Consider the following 14,710-nt stretch of genomic DNA (forward strand, 5'->3'; position numbering starts at 1 on the left):
CTGTTTCCAAGAGGAGGTTCATGGCAGGACCTGCCCACTAGGCCTGTCCCCTATTAGATGTTTAGTGCTGCCGATGCCAGTGGGGCAAATAACTGTAAGGGTTTCCGAATATTGTGCTTATAGTTAGCGGCGACACACAGTTGTAAGTCTGACAGTGAAGAGCACTTGGTCTCATGCTCTGTCAATCATTGGCTGCCAGCAGCATTATGTCATAGATGAGTGATGTCATTGTGCACCTGTCAAGAGGAGAGGAAAAAGGGAGGCCATGCTGTTGACTCTGTTGGTGACCGGAGGTAAAGGTGAGTATGTTTTTTTTTTATCTTGCCGAGAGGGACAAAGAGTGAGTTATAGAAACATTGTCACACAGAATGGCAAGCGGCAACTATAATTTGAGTGACTATATCGAAGTGGGAATCACCAAGCATAGTAAATCCATATATATGTTTCATGTAATTGCCAAGCCTAAGTGCCTCATCTGAGTAAAGTGTTTAAAGAGGTACTATGGTGAAAATTTTTTTTTTTTTTTTTTTTTTAAATCAACTGGTGCCAGAAAATTAAACAGATTTATAAATTATTTCCAGTACTTATCAGCTGCTGCATACTCCAGAGTAAGTTCTTTTCATTTTGAATTTCATTTCCGTGTGACCAAAGTGTTCTCTGCTGACACCTCAGTCCATGTCTGGAACTGTTCGGGGCAGGAGAGGTTTGCTATGGGGATTTGCTCCTACTCTGGACAGTTTCTGACATAGACAGAAGTGTCAGGACAGAGCACTGTGGTCAAACAGAAAAGAAATTCAAACATAAAAGAACTTCCTCTGTAGTATACAACAGCTGATATGTACTGTAAGGATTACGATTTTTAAATAGAAATCATTTACAAATCTGTTTAACTTTCTGGGGCCAGTTGATTTAAAAAAAAAAAAAAAAAAAAAAATTTCCACCGGAGTACCCTTTTAAGAGTTTGCCAGCAAGGCATTGGCCCTCATTTACTATTGCCAATCCAACATGTTTTGTTGGGTTGTGCGCCAGATTCTGTCGCATTGCGTCAGAAATTCTGTCTGTGCCAGATTTTGCGCCAGAATTGAAAAAACCCGACTAACTCTCCATTTTGCTTAGAAAACCCGAAAAGGGGCATGACCGCCAGGAAAAGGGGGCGTTGTCTCCGAAAAGGGAGTGTTTCTGACATTTTCAAAAAAACCCTACATATTTACTAAGGTTTCCACATAAAATGTGGTGGCTTTGAGATGAGAAAAACCAGACAGATCAGAGCATGTGTAAAAAAAAAAGCAAAATGTAGGGAAAAGTGGAAAATGTAGGGAAACCTTAGTAAATACCGTTGAAAATAAATTGTAGGGAATTAAATCTCACAAGAAAACCTACACTCCACTCTTAGTAAATAAGGGCCAATGTGTTTGTAAAATATATCTGGTCTACCTCCGCCTTAGGGTTTTCACCAGCAGAAAACCACCACATTTTTTGTTTGAGTGTTGTCAAATGAGATTAAGGGGTTTTCTGGGCAGGTAGATTTTCTATTTTGTTTTTTAACAACTTGTGGTGCGTTAAAAATGGGAAAAGATAACATTTTCACCTGTCCCAAACCCATTCAGACAGTGACAACTCCTTCTTCTTAGCCCCTCCGTTCCTGTAGGATATCCCACTCCCGCATGAACAAGATAGCGCCTGAACCAAAAAGAATAGGAAAGTAGCCTGCAGTGGAGGGGGATCAGGGCAGGGGGTATGCTCTCTCGCTTCACTCTCAGACATTAATATTTAAAAAAAAAAAAAAATACCTCCTTATCCAGAATACCCCATTGAGTTATTGCTAAAAGAGTTTGGTTGCCTAAATCATATTGAAGCATACTTTTGTTCTGAGATCATAGATTTATATGCATCTGTGACAGAATTTTGTTTAAACTAAAATACCTCTCTAAATATTTTATTGTACTCTTCAAAAGCTATAAGAACAATGAGTAATACAATTGTTTTCTGCTTGGCGGTAGCTCTTTCTCTTTCCACATCCTGTGGTGAACGAATGAGCGATGTGGTGGGCTCAGCAAGGCAATGACCACATTTCCTTTGCATTTGCACAATAAAATATTTTCAACTTTAGAAAATCCCATTCAGCATACAGTGTAACTCTGATTAAATTTAGCTGTCACATGTAATCTTATGGAAGATGTACTATTTACATTTTATATGGCAGTAATGCTCGACAAACTTTATGTAGTTTGATGGATAATTGAATGTAGAGTTTGCTGACTTCATATTACAAGATGAATAATTGAACGCCTTCACTTCAAATGTAATCTTCAGAATTGATTCAGTCAAATATGCTCGTGTAAACTGGATACTTTATACCCGAATTATTCTCTGAACATTTCAATGCTGGTCTCATTTGCCTTAGTGTTCATCAAGGTACCTATGAAAGAATATGTTTAAAACGTGCTCAGGGTATTAACACAGTCTCTGAAAGCAGTGAACTGGTGTGAAATAATGGTGCAGCCAGATGTGAAATATGGTAATACAACAAAATCATATAACAAATGAGAAAGTCCCACAGCTTTCTTTATACAAAGAGATTAATACAATTACTTCTGTAATTCACAGCAGGCTTGTAACGAATGTTGTTTGTAGATTGGTTTTCTTTACTGAATGTAAGTAAGCTCTGTAATAGTGGCCAAGTTTCTCTTCAAGGGAACTTGCCAAAGTATCGAGGGATATGTTACTTTCATAATGTCCTGGCTGTAGCGGCGTTCAGAACAATGTTTACCATTTAGTGTGTTAGAGATTGAAATAGACAATGGTCAACTTGATCTTTTGAACTTGGTCACCGCATAGGATTAATAATTTACTTGGACAACAAAATGTAAAGCTGGGTGCAGACAAGTAGAATCCCATGTAGTTTGGGTGCAATTTTTACACAGACATTGATCTAAAACAGAAATAGATAAAGGAAATATACTGCTCAATGTTATATCCATTTCTGTGTTTCTACTAAAAAGGTGCACCAAAACTTTATGGGGGATATTTATTATTGCATTTAGAGCTTTGTGTTGGTTCATTAGAAATGTGCTCGATGGTTGTCTTTCGTGGGTTTGCATTATTGCATTATATTGTTAGTGGTTCACATTTGAGCATTGTAATAAGTTCATGTTTCCTAAGCTTTTTCTTAATGCTTTTTTGGTATGCGCTCCATGTACTGACTATGGGCACGCCGGAGATAACACTGCTTTCACTGAACTATGGTATGCTATTTTAAAGTGTGCTGAGATAGCGATGCCTGTACCAGTTTCATGCTGCCAATGGTTTGGGTAGCATAAAACTGATGGCAGGTTTCATAAAAAAAAAAAAAACATTGGAGACATGTTGCATTTATGTATGGTGCTGCAGGCTAGTACTTTGCAAACAGTCTATATATTTCTGGTGCAGCTATGAAGGAGCTGTGCTCACTATGTAGGGTGAATATCAGCTGCTATCAGCAGCTGGGGACCACTAATGGCGGACATCAGCGATCACATTCATGTACACCATTAACCCTTTCAGTGCCAATCACTGCATCTTTAGGGAAAATGTCTATAATTGTACGTAAATCCCCATGGGGACATAAAAAGCATTAAAAAAAGCATTAAAATATATATATATATATATATATATACACACATACAGTGGTCCCTCAACATACAATGGTAATTCGTTCCAAACGACCCATCGTTTGTCGAATCTATCGTATGTTGAGGGATCCGTGCAATGTAAAGTATAGGAAGCTGTACTCACCTGTCCCCGCTGCTCCGGACCAGGTCCTCACTGCTCCCGATGCTGTCCCAGGGGCTCCCGATGCTGTCCCGTTGCTCCGCTGTCTTCTTCACGATCCTCCGGCTTCTTCCGCATCTTCTGCAAGGTACGGGCCTCGCTTTCTGGTGACGTTATTACGCTGCTGCGCCGGGACGGCATGCGTAGTGAAGTAGTGAAGTGGACCCGGAGCAGCGGGAATAGGTAAACGAAACTGCCCGGGATGCTTAAACTGCTATCCGACAGCAGCTTAAGCATTTTGCGCTGTCGGATAGCAGTTTATGCGATGGCCCCGACATAAAAAAGCATTGCATGTCGATGCTGACATCGACATGCGATGGCCTCTGAGAGGCCATCGTATGTCGATTTTATCATATGTCGGGGCCATCGCATGTTGGGGGTTACTGTATATAGCTCCCCCAAAAAATTTATTTCACATTAAGAAAAAAACAAAAGGTAAGAAACAAAACAAAAAATACCCCCAATATATTTGGTATTGCCACATGCGTATGTGATGTAAATGTAAAAAAAATGCCAAATGCCAGAATTGCTGATCATTAGTCACATCATATGTCAGAAAAAAATTATGAAATGTATAAAAAGTGATCAAAAGGTCCAATTAAAATCAAAATGGGAAAAAACTGAAGATCACTAAGCAAAAAATTAGCCATCATACAGCCTTGAATTGGGTAAAATAAAAAAGTAATAGGGATCAGAATAGAATAGCTTTAAACACACTTTAAAAGAGTTTTCCTTGTTTTTTTTTTTTTTTTGTAGTAAACTAAGAAAAACGATGTCAATATGATTAATTCATATTTTATGGTAAAATAAAAGATACCATTGCAAAATACAAGTGATTGCGCAAAAAATGCTAAAATTGTCAGCGTCCTTCAGGCCCAAACAGTCTGTGTCCTTAGGGGTTAAAGAGGTTTTCCCATTTAGCTGAGTTATCTCCTATACACATAATAGAGGACACCCATGTGACTGCTGGAGGCCCCCCGCAATCTGAAGAATGAAAAGCCAAGTGTCCCATTAGAATGGAGTGGGGATCATGCATGCGCGCCAACACTATTCATTCTGTAAAGGAGATGCTGGAGCAAGTACAATGTTCACCTTTGGCTCCGATAGAAAATGAATGGAGCAGCAACATGCATGAGTGGCCTTCTACTACATTTTAAAAGGGAACTTGGTTCCCCATTCTCAAGATCCTTGGGGGGATTGGGTCAGACCCGCATGATGAGATAATTATAGCTAATTATAGATAAGACATAACTGCATTATGTTGTGTTATGATGGCTTTCTTTAGCTAAAGAGGAGGGATGGCAGGCCTTGTATGCACTGAACCCAACTCATGTTACTCTCCGGAAGGCAGTCTGTGATGTCAGAAGTAGGTGACACATGCAGGGTGGATTGTTTTTCCTTTTAGTAACAGCTTCGGAAAATGGTAACTCCTAGAATACATTGTTGACCATTTTGGTCTTCATCTTAATCCCTGCTTCATAATTATTATAGTATTATTACTATTATTGTTATTTATTGATAGGGTTACCCAGAAATAGAAAAACAGAGCTAATTTATTTTTAAAACAGCTCAAAGTCTGTCCCAAGGTTGTGAGTGGTATTACAACTTGGCTCAATTCACTTAAATGGAACTGAGCCCAACCTGGAGACAGATGGGAGCTGTTTTTGAAACAAATTAGCTCTGTTTTTCTATTCCTGGATAACCCCTTTAATGATAATGGTAATTAATATGTTTGATCTTTTTTTTTCTGTTTTTCCCCAAAGGTGGCTTTCTATTGAAGCTCTGGAAAAAAGCCATGTGTTCTGAAGAAGGAAGAGCTGCAGGACGAAAACTTCTTCAGAATATGGTCACTGACCCAAACTTGGCTCCAAATACAATTATTAAGATTATTATAGAATTAGCTAAAAATTCAGCATGTGATGTGCAGAAAAACAGGCAGAATTAATGGAATTCTATTTAGCAGAAACATCTTGTTAAAAAGCCTTAGTGACACTAGTAATAAGACAATGTTGTCTACCTAATTTTCTCATTAGTTATTCTTGCTTCACTCATTCCACCCTCTTTAAGACATCTCTAGCTGAGAATACAAAAGGAGAACTCTATTAATTAGCCTTCTAAGTCATTAGAAGATTGAAGTAAGGCCAAGTGATAACTGGATTGAAAATGTCCAGTTAACAGAAAGTAAAGAATCAGACTGTAATAATATAAGTGCTTTGCCTGAAAGCAAACCTCCAGTCGTATTCAATCCCCAGAGCTGCACTGTGCACAATACTCATCTTTCTAAATGACATGCATTTTGAATTCGGCACCTAAATCCCAGAACAGGAATGCGTTCTCCTCACCTCTCTGTATATTTCTATGCTCCGTCTCCACAGCACCCCCCTCCACTGCTAGACCCAGCATAATATATGGCACTGAGTTTTGCAGTGGAGACAGATGCTTTGGAAATGGAGTAGGAAGCTCTATCTTTTAATGCATAAAAATATACAGTGGGGAGAATGGCATCCCGTTCAGGGATTTAGGTGCCAAATTTGATATGCACAGGGCTGTTATTTGACTAAAAAGCATTAGAGACACCCTTTAATGATTTAATATTACTTTTCTCTGTATGAACTGATTTGTGTTTCTTAATGTTATTAAGCCAACCTCAATGAAATGTGATGATGATATCACGGCCAATACCAAGGGAACGTACAAGTTGAAGAACAATAATTGCTTTCTATTCCTTCCACTGCATCTGAATCAGGTACTAGGCTTGAGAGCCTTGACTAATGCAACAAGTACACTGTTCCAAGAATAATTAAAATCTTTACAACACTACTTATTTTTTCACCGTAACAGGTCAATTTCATGCTTGGTGAGTGCACTCACTGTAATCCATTTCACGAGTCCATAATTATATTTTTAGATTTGAAGAAACATTTTCCTTAACAAGGGAAAAAAATAGCAATAAAAGAAATGATTGGGAGTTTTTTTTTTTCCAGAATGAGTTTGATTAAATATGTTTATGACCTTTAATATCGCCAGATCCAGCTTTCAATTACATTGTGTCACTCAATGGATACACTTCTAATAAGCTGTCATTATTTAACAATTTTCAAAGGAAATAAAGTAATGAGGTCTAAAGAAATAGTTTTCTTTTTCTTTTAATTACTTGGTTCATAGATCAGAGTAATTATATTTAAACAGATATCATGTATTATAATCTTAAAGTAATTACTGCAGCTGCCAGCTGTTGACCAATTAGGTTAATTCACCGAAGCATTGTTTTGCCATAAGCAATGTTTGTATCATTAACAATATATATACACAAACTGATTAGACGGACAGTAAGATTAGCGCATCTGCAGGGGATTGTAATGGATATATATATTGAATAAAGTTATTGAAATGAACTTTGTAATAATGCATCTACAATGCAACATCTAGGTTGTAAATATGACAATTACATCAATTTCTGGGATCAGTCATTTCATTTTTTTTATTAGATTTTTTTTTATAGAAAAGTGTTAAAATCAATTATTTACTATGGTATCATCAATCAGCTGACATAAAGCAGCAGTCTTCAAGTCAAGATAGTCCTCATGCACACAGAGCATGTAAGAAAGTACACAGAGTCCCTGTTGCTTCATACAACAAAGCCTTTCTGTGTCAAGCCTTCTTATGGGAATGTATGATAAATGTATCAATAATCTGCATAACAATCTATATCTATTATTGTTTCATTAATACCTCCACAGTATGACATTTAAAAGAACCATGTATTATACCCAGGCATAAGTAGCTATAATAGAGTCCCACATATTTATATGTACAGATATATATAAACTAGCTTTTGCCCGCGGCTTCGCTCGCGTTAAATTTGGGGTAACATAGATCTACTTTTTACGATCCTATAGTAATGAGGCCGCTCTGGGTAAAGTCTACTTGCATCCAAACAACCCGAATTCTTTCAACTTTGATCACCGTGTCTAAAGAGTTAATGCTGGACATCTGCCGGAACGGCGATGTCCGGCATTAGCCACGGGTCCTGGCTGCTGATAGCAGCCGGGACCATGAAGGTATGATGTGAGCTCAGCTCCTGAGCTCACTTTATAACCCTCCCGTGCCGCAGCGCCGGGTATACCTGTCGTTCTGCGGCAAGGGGTTAATTCATACAAACTTTGAACCCCAGTTTCACCCTTTCAGAGGTGGAATTTTAGAAAATGTTAAAACACGTGTTTCTTAATCTCTAATTGTTAGCCTAAAAACAAAGTTTCACGCTTCTAGCTTCAAAAATGACGGATTTCCATACAAACTTTCAACCCCTTTTTCACCCCCTTAAGGCTAGGTTGCCACTTGTTTTTTTTTTTTTTTTTTTTTACCAAAACGGCAATAAAAAACAATTTTTATTGGTGTGAACATTGGTGAAAAAACACTGCGGCCAGATGTTAGCTGCAAGTCAATAGGGAACTGCAAAAAGCCGTTGGCAGTTTTTAAAAAGCATTCAAAAAGAGGAAGGTGCAGAAAACGCACTCACCCGATGTTTTGCCAAAGAAGAGTATCTTTATTCCAGGTGTCACATGGAACACAGGAATCAAGGTCAGGAAGAGAGGAGAGAAGGAGCTCGGCCGAGCTCGTGGAACGACGGTACTGTTTCTCGACCTCTTGTCGAGACTTTGGTGTTTTTTCTGGAAAATCTTGGTGTTTTTCTCCCATAGAAGTCTATGGGAGTGAAAAACGCCAAGAAAAACGCCACGTGGGTTTTAACTTTGGCATTTTTTCAGGTGGTTTTTATTTCTTTTTGAACTTTAGCGATACAAAAAAGTGATGGAGAAACTTTTTTTATTAACATTTTGTAGGGTACCATTAAAAAAATAATAAAATAAAAAAGATACAGTAGTGATGGGAAAAAATTGTATTTAACGAAATTTATCTTTTTTATAACAACATTTTTATTAATTTTTAAACAGGGATCAATTTAAGTGGTCAGGTAGAGCACTAAAAATGTAGCCGACAATAATAAAAATGTAGTGTGTGTGTGTGTTTTTCACTTTTTTTTAAAACATTTTTTAGGTAGTACTACTAGTCCCAGCATGGAACACACTGTTCCATGATTGGAGTAGTAGTACCTGTACTAATTGAAAGATCGCCAGGGTCTGTTGGGATCCTCCTGTATAATGTATAGATGCGGTCGCTCTTCTTTGGTCCCCAGCACTGCCGTATATATACACCTATCCATATTTCCCACATAGAGCTGTGATTGGCCAGATGGTTCCAGCCAATCACAACTCTCTGTGAGAAATATGAATATGTGTATATATACGTCAGTGCAGGGGACCATAGAAGAGCGGCCACCCGCATCTATACATTATACAGGAGGATCAAAGCGGGTGTCAGGATTTACACTTGCTGCGATCTGTCTATTAATGCAGGTACTACTACTCCCAGCATGGAGCAGAGTCTGTATATGGTGTATACCGAAGATAAAGTCCACTTACTTCCCTCCAGTACCAGCTTGGTCCGTGTAGCTCTGCCCCCTAGTGATGATGTCATTATGGGGCGGAGCTACAGATAGGAGCCAGGCTAGTAAGGCTCTGTTCACATTATCCGTTTTGTATAATGTGAACAGACCCTTCTGGCAGTGTCTTCCCAGATAGAGAGACTCCAGCTGTTGCTAAACTACACCTGCCAGCATGCCCAGACAGTCAAAGGCTGTCTGGGCATGCTGGGAGTTGTAGTTTTGCAACAATTGGAGGCTCTCTGTTTGGGCAGACATTGCAATATGGGCACTCTCCTCAGCGGACAATGCCAAAAATGTACTAACCAATATTTTGTGTTTTTTTTTTTCTTCTCGTTTCAGATCCGTGGATGCAGAGGATTACGGCGGATTCGATGGATTACGGCAGATGAACTGTATTTTTTTCCTTTTAATAAAATGGTTAACGAGGGCTGTTGGGGAGTGTTTTTTAAAATAAAATAATTTTTCCAATGTGTCGTCTTTTTTTTAAATAGAATTTTCAGGCTTAGTAGTGGAAGCCGGTCTTATTGATGGAATTCATTACTTAGCTGGGGCTTAGCGTTAGCCCTCAAAACAGCTAGCGATAACCCCCAATTATTACCCTGGTACCCACCACAGGGTTCCAGGAAGAGCCGGTATCAACAGGCCCGGAGCATCAAAAATGGCACTCCTGGGCCTAGGCAGTAACAGGCTGGCATTATTTAGGCTGGGGAGGGCCAGTAACAATGGTCCTCGCCCACCCTGGTAACATCAGGCTGTTGCTGCTTCGTTGGTATCTGGCAGAGAATAAAAAGACAGTGAACCCTATGCGTTTTTTTAAAATAAATAAATAAAATAAAAAAACGCATAGGGTTCCCCATATTTTTATTCTCAGCCAGATACCAACCAAGCAGCAACAGCCTGACATTACCATGGTGGGCGAGGACCATTGTTACTGGCCCTCTCCAGCCTAAATAATGCCAGCCTGATACTGACTAGGCCCAGGAGCACCATTTTTGATGCTCCAGGCCTGTTGGTACAGGCTCCACCCCCTGTGGCGGTGGGTACCGTGGTAATAATTGAGGGTTAGCGCTAGCTGTTTTTGGGGCTAACGCTAAGCCCTGGCTTAGTAATGGATTCCGTCAATAAGACAGCTTTCACTACTGAGCCTGAAAATTCAATTTAAAAAGAAGACGACACATTCGAAAAATAATTTTATTTTAAAAAACACTCCCCCACAGCCCTCGTTAACCATTTTATTAAAATTAAAAAAAATCCAGTTCATCCGCCGTAATCCATTGAATCCACTGTAATCCTCTTCATCTGAAACGAGAAGAAAAAAAGAAACACAAAAAAATTGTTAGAACGTTTTTGGCTCTGTCTGCTGGAGAGAGCGCCCATAATGCAATGTCTACCCAAACATAGAGCCTCCAATTGTTGCAAAACTACAACTCCCAGCATACCCAGACAGCCTTTGGTTGTCTGGGCTTGTTGGGAGTTGTAGTTTAGCAACAGCTGGAGTCTCCCTGTCTGGGAGGACACTGGCAGAAGGGTCTGTTCACATTATACAAAATGGACTTCTAGCCAGACCCTTACTAGCCTGGATCCCGTCTGTAGCTCCTCCCCTAATGATGTCATCACTAGGGACAGGAGCAAGGGAGGTAAGTGGACCACGTGTTCTGTATACACTATATACAGCTATCTATAGACAGCTGTATATTCTGTATACCGCCCAAAGGGGCTATAGGAGCAGGGAGTCCTGTCAGTCTGGTGACAGGATTCCCGGCTCCTGTGTAGTATACACGGGTACACTATGCACCCCTGTATACTATACGGCCGGGGGAGGTGAGTAGTGATGCTATACATCCCTTCTCATCTCCTTACACTCTGTGGACCGGGTGATCAACATCCGACCCACAGAGTGGTACCTGATGGCAGTGAGAAAACTGCCTCAGGGTACGAAACTGGCTGTTTCCACACACCAGGAAAAACTCCAGAAAAAACACCAGAAAAACTGACAAAATGCAGGAAAAAGCTGTGGCAGTTTTTTGGGCATGTTTGCTGGCGTTTTTTTTTTTTTTTTTTGGTGTTAAAAAAAAAAAAAAACAAGCGGAAACCTAGCCCAAGGGTTGAATTTCTAAAAATCCTTTCTTATTTCTCGTCCATGTCTTAAAAACAACACCTGTGAAAAAATTCAGCTTTCTAGGTCCAAGGGTTTAGGCTGGGCGTTGATGAGTCAGGCCTTCTCTTTATCGATCTATCTATCTATCTATTTATATATATATATATATATATATATATATATATATATATATATATATATATACAATTAAAGGCGACTGCAGCACACCAACTCAAAGTGCAAAGAAGTGGTTTATTCCAGAAAATACAGGCAACGTCTCTGTGGCGTCACACCACCATTTCTAAGCCAGTGGTGGTGTGAGGCCACAGAAATGTTGGCTGTGTTTTCTGGAATAAGCCACTTCTTTGCACTTTGAGTTGGTGTGCTGCAGTCGCCTTCAATTGTATATACTACTATTTAATCCAGGACCGGGATCCCTGAGACCGCTTGCACCCAGATACTGCTATCTTGACCCGGGAGTGCTGCTCTACAATTTTGCTATATATATATATATATATATATATATATATATATATAGATCTGAATAAGTTGAAGACTTAGGATATCTTCACACGTAAGACTATCCGCAATTCCACAGAAATTCTATTCAGCAAAGCTTCTGAAATTCTGCAGAAATTTCCCCTGAAATTGTGGCCAAGCTTCCGAGAACATTCTGAAGAAATTCAAACCCCCTGATTTCAATGGGATTCCAAAGTGGTATTTCTCAAAATATAAGACTGGCAGAAAATGCTGAAAGCAGAATGTCCGAGGCTGATGAGGTTCAACACTGATAAATGTAAGGTTATACACATGAGGAGAAATAATCCGGGCTAGGATTATGTACTAAATAGGAATACAATGGGTACAACTGATATGGAAAAGGACTTCGTAAAAAATGTATTATGGAAAAGGAATATTAGTTTACATTAAAATCCAACTAGAGCAACCAGAGTCAGGCAGCTGCTGCTAAGGCAAATAAAATCATGAAATCCATCAAAAGGGGGCATAGATGCCCACAACAAGAAAATAATTCTACCACTATACAAGTTACTAGTCAAGCCACACATGGAAAACTATGTACAGTACTGGGTCCCATTGTACAAGAAAGAGAGAGGATTCAAAGACAGGCAACCAGTGTAATGAGGGGAATGGGAGTATAACAGTACCCAGAAAGATTATCAAAATTATGGTTATTTATTTTAGGAAAAAAATGGCTAAGGGATGTCCTAATAACTACTACTATATGTAGAGATGAGCGAATCGAAGCTGACGAACCCGAATCCGTTACATCTTCCAGGAAATATTCGATTTGCAACGAATGTGAATATCTCCGCGTTTCTATCGCGCAAATTGCTTATTAAACTTCATTTTACAACATTCCAGGCTCCAGAGCATCTACAATGGCAGATTTACATGTCAGTACATGGGGCTAGGGATGCTGGGAAGGCGGAAAGGCAAGGCGGAAAGGGAAGTAGGCGCGATGACCCTGAATCACATGCAGAATGCAGCCTATCAGCAGCCAATCCCCCCTGTGCTGTCACAGCCCTATACAATCGGAAGCCATAATTCCGGATCTTCATTTCATTACAATACACTGCAGAAGGATCATAGAACACAGAGCCTGTGTGTGTGTTACAGCAGAGAAAAGCACATTCCAGCAGCGTTTAACATCCTCCTAGTCAGATCAGTGTTCTCGTGGACGGAGAGTATTGTTTTTTTTCACTGAAAAGGATTTTTGCCGCAGCTGCAAGCATTAACCTTCCAGTCACTTTCTTAGTATTACAGAGAGGGGCACATAACTGTGTGTTGCCGCATACATGTCAACAAGCTGCATCAACTTCATAAACCTTAGCAGAGGAGGCAGGAAGAATTTTTCAGCGCAATTCAGTGTCTTTGTTCCACAAAAATGAATCTGCTGGTTATACTAGTCTTTTGACGGTATAATACCCAGCAGTCCATTCCTAATAGTCTTTGACAGAGTGCGATTTTGTGTTTAGTACACAGCTTTTTTGGCTGCAGCACTGTTGTGTACTGTTGGTATTTTAACAAAATATATATTTTTTAAGGGTACTGTAGCGCATTTTCCTGCTCTCATCAGTGCATACCGCATACGTACATCTAAGTAGTGTACTATTTTGTACCTGTTAACTGTTAGGGGCCTACATACTGTGAAAGGACAGCCAAAAGTAATCACCGGCTGGTGTTTTACACAAATACAGAGTTTTTTGGCGTACTGTAGGGCATTTTTCTGCCCTCATAAGTGAATACCACATACCTACATCTAAGTAGTGTACTATTTTGTACCTGATAATCTGTCAAGGACCTACATACTGTGAAAGGACAGACAAAAGTAATCACCGGCTGGTGTTTTGCAAAAATACAGAGTTTTAGGCGTACTGTAGCGCATTTTTCTGCCCTCATAAGCGCATACCGCATACGTACATCTAAGTAGTGTACTATTTTGTACCTGTTAACTGTTAGGGGCCTACATACTGTAAAAGGACAGCCAAAAGTAATCACCGGCTGGTGTTTTACACAAATACAGAGTTTTTAGGCGTATTGTAGCGCATTTTTCTGCCCTCATAAGTGCATACCACATACCTACATCTAAGTAGTGTACTATTTTTTACCTGTTAATCTGTCAAGGGCCTAGATACTGTGAAAGGACAGCCAATAGTACACACCTGCTTCTGTTCAAGACAAATACTGTTTTAAGCTCAGTGAAGCGTATTGTACTCCCCTCATATACGCAATAAGTATGTCAGGCAAAGTAGTGCTGACGTGCACAGAGGAGTGGCAGAGGCCTAAATTCATCAGGCGCAGACAGAGGTCGCAGCAGAGTAGGGGTGTGTGGCAGCCGGAGTCGCAGTGAGAGGTCTGAGCTCCCTGTGGCAGCTAGCAGTCGTGTTGCAACCAGCAATCCAACAGCAGTGATTGATCGGTTCACTCGGTCATCCACTTCCTCCCAAATAACATCCGACACCCCCAGTCAACAGTCGGTGGGTTCCTCAGATTCAACCCTCAGTTGGCATGGTCCTCATGCTGCTGCTGCCACCTCCTGGGTCTGTCATTTTGCTGCTCCATAGTCTCCTCATGCTAATGCTACCACCTCCAGGCTCTCTCATTCTGCTGCTCTATGGTCTCCTCATGCTAATGCAAACACCTCCATGCTCTGTCATTGTGCTACCATATGGTCTCCTCATGCTGATGCTGCCACCTCCAGGCTCTGTCGTTGTGCTGCTCTATGGTCTTCTCATGCTGATGCTGCCACCTCCAGGCTCTCTCATTCTGCTGCTCTA

General features: G+C 40.1%; 1 protein-coding gene across 1 annotated transcript in view; it reads left to right on the forward strand.

The window, feature by feature from the left end:
- Window positions 1–6,553, forward strand: part of C3H6orf58 (chromosome 3 C6orf58 homolog) — a 61,683-nt gene extending 55,130 nt beyond the window's left edge. Inside the window, exon 10 of the mRNA XM_056563603.1 lies at window positions 5,574–6,553. Coding sequence (XP_056419578.1) covers window positions 5,574–5,755 — 182 coding nt within the window. The 3' untranslated portion in view covers window positions 5,756–6,553. The remainder of the gene's footprint in view (window positions 1–5,573) is intronic.
- The last annotated feature ends 8,157 nt before the right edge of the window (window positions 6,554–14,710 follow it).

The sequence above is a fragment of the Hyla sarda genome, chromosome 3 (assembly GCF_029499605.1).
Source record: "Hyla sarda isolate aHylSar1 chromosome 3, aHylSar1.hap1, whole genome shotgun sequence".
Classification (NCBI taxonomy): Eukaryota; Metazoa; Chordata; class Amphibia; order Anura; family Hylidae; genus Hyla; species Hyla sarda.